The sequence below is a fragment of the Ceraceosorus guamensis genome (genome assembly GCF_003144195.1).
Source record: "Ceraceosorus guamensis strain MCA 4658 unplaced genomic scaffold IE81scaffold_156, whole genome shotgun sequence".
NCBI classification, from domain to species: Eukaryota; Fungi; Basidiomycota; class Exobasidiomycetes; order Ceraceosorales; family Ceraceosoraceae; genus Ceraceosorus; species Ceraceosorus guamensis.
Window position 1 is genome coordinate 1 of NW_020290151.1, and position 7,099 is coordinate 7,099.

Below are 7,099 nucleotides of genomic sequence, written 5' to 3' on the forward strand. Positions count from 1 at the left end.
TAACCCTAACCCTAACCCTAACCCTAACCCTAACCCTAACCCTAACCCTAACCCTAACCCTCACCCTAAGAAAAGAAGTCACGTGACCCTCATCTCCGCCAAACCCGCCAGCTCACGTGACCCACTGCGCCACGCCCATCGTCCACTTGCCCTAGCAACCCACTTGTCCGCCACAGCCAAACTTGATTGCATCCGCCCCTACCGTTCTGACCATCTACCATCCACACTAGAGCTTAGGGGGCACTAACCCTATGCCGTGGAATGCGGTCATTTGCACGTGCTAAGAATGGGCGCTGGACGGTAGAGAATTAGTGATGCGGAGACGCTTTTACTGTGGACGGTCCTGGACGCTTGCCCGCTCGCTGAACGGATCCGGTTGTGCGCGTGCGCTGGACGGTTTTTAGGGTGCGAGACGCTGTTTGGCGCCGCGCTGAACGGGTTAGGGATGCTCACCCGCCCGCTGGATAGGTCTGGATGCGTGTACGCCTTTTGCTGGACATTCCTGTTGCTGCAGGATGGGTTTTGCCTGCGGTGGACCATTTTTTGGACGCTTGCCCCCCACGCTGGATGTATTTGGATGCAAGACGCTTTGTGCTGGACGGTTTTTGTGCGCGCGGGACGCTTTTTTGTGTGTGCTCGACGGTCCTGGATGCTTACCCGCCCGCTGGATGGATCTGGATGCGACGCTTTTCAGTGGAGGACTCCTTTTGCCGGACGGTCCTGTTGGTGCGAGACGCCCTGTCGCAGCTCGCCGTGCGGGTTGCTGGATGCTTGCCTTCTGGATTGTTGCCCGCGCTCCTGGATGGTTGTCCTGATGCGCGGCGGTCTTCTAGACGTTTTTGCGCGTGCGCTGGACGGTTTCTGTGGGTGCGAGACGCTGTTTGGCCGCGCGTTGGACGGTCTTTTTGATGCGGGACGCTCACTGGACGATTTCTGGATGCTTGTTGCGCGCGCAAGTACGCTTTTTGCGCGCAAGTACGCTTTTGCGCGCGCGCGAAGTACGCTTTTTGCGGGCAAGTACGCTTTTCTTGCGCAGGTACGCTTTTCTTGCGCAGGTACGCTTTTTGGCCGCGCGCAAGTACGCTTTTTAAGCGCAAGTACGCTTTTTGCGCGCGCGCGCAAGTACGCTTTGTGGCCGCGCGAAGTACGCTTTAGAGTGCGCGCAGGTACGCTTTTCTCGCGCGCGTGCTGGTACGCTCCTCTGCTGCATGCCGGTACGCTTTTGCTCGCGCGCGCAAGTACGCTTTTTTGGATGCAAGTACGCTTTTCTCGCGCGCGAGGTACGCTTTTGCGTGCGCTGGTACGCTTTTTGGCCGCTTGCGCGCGCGCGGGTATGCGAGTACGCTTTTCTCGCGCGTTGGTACGCTTTTCTCACTGCATGCGCATGCGGGTACGCTTTTTGCGCGGGCGGTACGCTTTTGCTGGCTGCAAGTACGCTTTTTGCTCGCGCGGGGTACGCTTTTTGCCCGCGTGCTGGGTACGCTTTTTGGCCGCTTGCGCGCGCGCCGGTACGCTTTTCTCGCGCGCGCAGGTACGCTTTTGCGCGCGGGGTACGCTTTTGAGTGCGCGCAAGTACGCTTTTCGAGACGCTTTTTGCATGCTGGACGCTTTTGAGTGCGTGAGGGACGGTTTTGCGCGCGCAGCAGCGGACGGTGTTCAGCGCGGGACGTTTCTACACGGGCGCGCTTCACGCATGTCAGACCGTCGCCGTCAAATTGTGTACCATCGGAACTCAATTGACGCCTACCTTCCGCCCCTCCTGCCTTCACGACTATAGTTTACAACACATGCTCAGCTAACTCGGTGCGATGCCGACTGACTCAACAGGATCCTCATTCCACGCCATCTTTCCAGTCTTGAACAAGTCCATCACGGTAGTGGGCTGCGGCCAAGTTCCATGCCAGGAGCGAAGATGAGAATAACGCGCTCATCCCCAGCTGGAGCAGCTAGAAAGGTCGATGGACATGCTCACCCAATTCGAGCCACCCAAAGGCGTGCGCCAAACTCCATTCATGTGATTGATATGTCTCACGCAAACTCCATGCGCCTCGAGCGGCAAAGGTGGTGTGACACAACGATGTTGGAGTCTCTGCTCACTCTCTCCGTCCTCAACAGTCTTAAACATGTAGTAGGCGCTGGAGCACACCATGATGCCAGAATCAGTCTGTCGACCATGCAAAGAAGAATAGCAGAGGTCGTCGGCCAGCGCAGCCGCGGCGTTTCGACCCTCGACTGCGTCGCGGGAATCCAGGTCGTGGCCCTTCCAGACGTTCGAACAGTATCGCAGCTTGCCACATGTGGCTGAGTCGGTGAAATGCGTTCCTGGCTATCGAAATGAGGTGGGTCCCGATCGCGAGGTGTTGACCGTAAGAAGCCGCAAATTGCAGTAAACGGTAGGCTGTCGACGAGGCAAGCCACTGAACAGAGCATCGTGTTCCTCATGGGGGCGCCGGGAGCCATCCAGAAATCCACTCGAGCAGCCCGTCGCAGCCCTGATACAAGCCAACCAAAAACATCAAGCCGAGACGTGTGCGACGTTCCCAGGGAGAGCTATCTATATCTGGGTTGCACTCTTGACGCAGAAGATTCGATTGTGGTTCGAAGAGGAGTCCTTTGATGCCTTGTACGCTAGGTCGTAGGCTAAGATTACCAGGGAAGTATTGATGGTCCATGTCCCGCAGCGTATTGATGATGTGAACTCGACGGTCAGCAAAATTCCAGCCTGCGCCGGGCGGGGTGGCAGATTGCCATGCCTTCGCTGTCGTAAAGAGCAGAAAAACCGCGGCAATGACCGAGACAAGTGGCTGGCTACCACCAAAAGCCGTTACGACTCCAAAGATGACCAATGCACATTTTAAACCCACACCGGGGATAACTCCCCCAACTTTGAACAACCATGAGGCCCATTTCAAGGTGGAGCAGTCAGGAAGCAAGTCGTAAAGGATGGCTTCGGTGACAAAGGGAATGTAAGTCCATAGCTGGACATTTACGGTGCCCACAAGTCTATCCTGTCGCTCCGCCATGAAGTTCTCTCGCAGGTGTTCTGGATGGTCGTAGAAGAGTGCAAAGACTCTTGCGTCCGGGGCGTCGGCGTAGTTGTACCTTTGCCACAGAAGCACTTCGAGAATACGGTCGAATTGGTTGCTCTTGACGAGTCTTTCGGCAGCTCGTTCAGCATATGGCATGAACATTGGAATCATTGGATCAGGAATTGGTTTGCTAAGAGCTCTGGTCAGGACATCGTCTTTCAGTTGACTGTTTGCCCACATGGCTGCGTACATATTCCTGCGGAGCGCTCTGTCGGGATCTCCTGCTGCTGCCTCGACATTGTCGGCCATGTCTATGTGGGCTGGTATTTTAGGTCTATGTGTCTGAACAATGTGACTGTGAACGGCAGGATTTCATGGGGACTGTTGAGAACCTCTACTATGCGAACCAAGCGCAAGGGCACCACTTGTAAGTCCGTGCTTGTTTGCAAAGCGTGGCGTGGCTCTTGTATTCCCGACTAGCGACTGGCGCTCCCCTTTGCTAGCGTTCGCGTGTGCTGCCAGACGCTGGCATGCGAGGTGCGCGCAGTCCAGGCAAAGTCCAGACCGAATGAAGAGGTGCAAGAGCGCAACGCGCAGAGGGCGTGTGGCTGTTTCACGGGTGCGTGGGCATGATGCGAATGAAGAGGTGCAAGAGCGGAACGCGCAGAGGACGTGTGGCTGTGTCACGGCTGCGTGTACATGCGAACAAATTGCTAGCACATCCCATGCAGCCGCATTGCAAGCCCCGCGGCCCTTCGCCTGGTGATTGCGGCTCGAAAGGTAAAGTTATTGCTTCCGACTGCAATCAAGCCACAATCGCTATCTCAGACGGGACAACACGCGAATAGCCGCAGATTCCTGCGCGGTTGCGCGGCACTCACTGACCTTTTTTGCCCTACTTGCGGGGTATCAAAGTATTTCCAAAGACGTGAATTGGTCTGCTCGAGGTCTCCGCCGCGCATTCGGGAGTGAACCTCGACGCTCAAGATACGCAGACCACATTTGTGATCTCGCCACCTGCTGCGCACAATGGTGTCAAGACACGTTGCATGGTGTCCTGGCGGTCCCCTTGAGCGCGAACAGGCCGTTGGCCGCCGGTATGCGCCCCGCTAAGTGCGCGCGCAGACAGAACCCTTCGCGGGAAGCCAAGCCTGCATGGAATCTTGACTCGAACTTTGGCCGCTCCCGGAGCGCTCGGGAAGCACGTTGCCGTGACGCACCAATTCAAACGGTATCAGTGAGTGTTGCTGTCGATTTGCCGCCTCACAAAGGCGACCCGTCTTTGCAGTTGTCTGCGCTGCCCCAGGAAGCGCTCGGCGAATTGTTGTACGTGTATGTAGTCAGGCGACAGACCGTCTTTGCAGACTCCTTTGAGCTGATGTCAGATGCATGGCGCTGCGTATGCAGCGGGTGGCTCAAAGCGCAATCCACTGACCCGCCCTGTTCGGAGAAATGTACGTTCAACCATAAGGCATTGATCTGAGAGAGTCGTTCAAGTCAGGCAGATACTCGAACAGTGCCGGACTTTGTCCACGCCCTTATGTGAGCGGCCAGATCAGACGACCAAGTCTCGTCCGTGCGGCTGAGGAGACAGAGAGTGGACGTGTGGCTGTGCGGTTGTGTCACGATATCAAACCCATCAAACCTCCGCACATGCACTAGACCTTCCCGGCTGCAGCGGCTGAACGGTCGTACTTTCATCACCTGTCGTGTGATAGCAAATGTACAGCAACACAAACACAAGTTCGCTTCTACTGGAGCCTACTGCAAATAGCTCATAATGGCTTTCTGTCCGCACCCGGATTAGCCCACTTCCCTTCTGCCCACCACCGCCTTTCCTCATCAGCAACCCCTGCTCGCAACGCTACGCCTACTTTCATCTACTTTGTTCCGCCACCAGCTGGTCAGACTCATTCCCAGAGCCGTTTCTGTTTTGCAAAAGCTTCTCAACGACTTGCAAGAGATGGACTCATCGGCCGGCACCGGTACGCCACGCGCCCCCGAGCCCGCAGTTCTAAATGCTACCGGGATGAGAAGGTATGGTCACTATGGACAGGAGTCAAATCTCACGCGAAGGAGAGACCCGGCACCAGTCGCGACACCAGCAGTCACGGAGGTCGACGATGATCCGAGAATCAACCAAGTGAGGTTGCATGCGGAGTCAAATGTCAGGCAAAGGAGAATTCCGGCACCATTCACGGCACCAGTCGCGGGGATCGACATCGATCCTAGGGAGGAACAAGTGAGGGAGCGCATGCGCCGTCAATGGAGTGATATCTTGCGGGGCACCAGATGGAGACAGATGCGCGAAGAAGCGTTGCGAGTCTGCTTGCCTGCCTGCATCACACGTTCCGTGTCGCAAGAAGTCCAACTGTCCGTCGAGGTGTACATTCGCGGTCCTGACTTTGAAAAGACCAGCTGGGCGCTCTTCCACCAATTTGTCAACCCTCTGCTCTTCCCAGACCTGACTCGTCATTTTCGCAATCTGGACACATACGGACAAGTTATAGAGGGACGCTCGTTCGTCGGTCGCCGCTATGCCGAGCACCTTCCACCTGACGGGGACCCAAAGGCAGAGGCCTTTTTGCTTCGCACTTGTCAAGCCTATGTGCTGGCTCTACTTGGTAGCTCCAACTTTGCGGGGCAGGCAGCCCTCTTCTACAAGTTGGGTTTGGCATGCACACAAACCATAGTCATCGCCTTCGTGCTCATCACCTACATTTTGGCGAATTTCTTTTACTCGGGCCGCCACATCTTTTCAGTCACACAGAGTATATGTGCGACGACCTTCGTCGCCTGGTTCTTATTTTACCAATGCTGGGTGCCCCTCCCATCTGATGATGTCTGGGACAATGCCGCGGATCTGAGGTCCCAGATCATTCTCGCCTTGTTAGAGAACGAGGATCAATTTGAGCAAGATCAGAGCTTAAGACCAACTCGCCTCGCCTTTGACGAGCTAGTGCCAGTACCTGACACGCTGGACGATACTCGAGCGTTCCATCCCCGAAAGGCCTGGATGCATATGCTGGTCTGCTTGGGAGCAGGGATTGCTGACGCACTTCGCCGACTACCTAGCAACGGCTTGATCTCGTTCACCAATGCCATCGGCGTCAATGTGCAACCAGTCATCGCTCCGACTCTAAGTGAGCCCCAAGGCGCTGTCGTGTCAGAGGCTGCGGTCCCCGAATGAAGTCACCAATGTGACGCGCCGCGCGCGCGCACCTGCATGTACATACATCCACTCGCCTAGATCATCACTTGACGTAAACCCATTATCATCGTCCCATAAGCTTGTCTCGCAAAACGCAGTCCTTCGAGCGGAAGCTATCGCAAGTGGGAGACACCATGAAGAGGGGATCCATCGTCCTTCACGATATTAGGGTCACTCGATCGTGACTGAGTCGCGCGCGCGCAAGTCGACGCGTGCAGGTGGCCGCGCGAGGTGAAGACTCACGTGATGCGCGTGATAGTCGCGACTTGATTTGACTCGATGCAGGATTATTCACGATTCATTATTGACTTGAGACTCGATTTGTGATCTGGGTAGTGATTCCCGACTCCATCCCACTCGACTCTTGCCTACCCCGCACGCTTTCAACGCTCTCGCACAACGCAAGCGCTCGCTCCTGCGCATCGCGCCGCAACACCTGGCGAAGTCCGTCGAGCACAGTCTGCACCTCGGAGACGGACACCCTCTTCGCGCGATGGCGGACGCATCTCCCAGCTCAAATGGAGTAGTGACGGAAGGGGATGGAACTGCGGGCGCGATCGAGAGCGTACCAGAGGTACAGAAGGGCAGCCCCAATGACTTTTTGAAGCGTGAGTGTGGGTACATACAGAGAGAGAGAGAGCGCGCTAGCAGGGAGGGCAACAGCTGCGGGTGACAAACAGCGTGGGTCAGCCGCATAGCGCGAGTCAAAGGCGTTGGGGGCGAGAGGAGCTGCACGGAAGGGAAACACAAAGAAGCCATCACACTGAGCGCGAATTGGCACGAGCGCGATGGATTGGAGCCCGCGGTCTGATCCTCGCTCCGGTGATGCCGCTCACACTCGCGCGATGGATTGGAGCCC

General features: G+C 56.4%; 3 protein-coding genes across 3 annotated transcripts in view; 2 read left to right on the forward strand and 1 right to left on the reverse strand.

The window, feature by feature from the left end:
- Positions 1–2,438: 2,438 nt before the first annotated feature.
- On the reverse strand, positions 2,439–3,338 carry IE81DRAFT_350555 (hypothetical protein; the record flags this gene model as incomplete). The annotated part of the gene is made up of 1 exon (XM_025516557.1): positions 2,439–3,338. One exon carries the CDS (start codon positions 3,336–3,338, stop codon positions 2,439–2,441), a length of 900 nt encoding a protein of 299 aa, XP_025366161.1.
- A 1,654-nt stretch (positions 3,339–4,992) lies between these two features.
- Positions 4,993–6,219, forward strand: IE81DRAFT_350556 (hypothetical protein; the record flags this gene model as incomplete). The annotated part of the gene is made up of 1 exon (XM_025516558.1): positions 4,993–6,219. One exon carries the CDS (start codon positions 4,993–4,995, stop codon positions 6,217–6,219), a length of 1,227 nt encoding a protein of 408 aa, XP_025366162.1.
- A 514-nt stretch (positions 6,220–6,733) lies between these two features.
- Positions 6,734–7,099, forward strand: part of IE81DRAFT_350557 (Sm-like ribonucleo protein) — a gene marked incomplete at both ends in the record, with an annotated part of 826 nt that continues 460 nt past the window's right edge. Inside the window, one exon of the mRNA XM_025516559.1 lies at positions 6,734–6,848. Coding sequence (XP_025366163.1) covers positions 6,734–6,848 — 115 coding nt within the window. The remainder of the gene's footprint in view (positions 6,849–7,099) is intronic.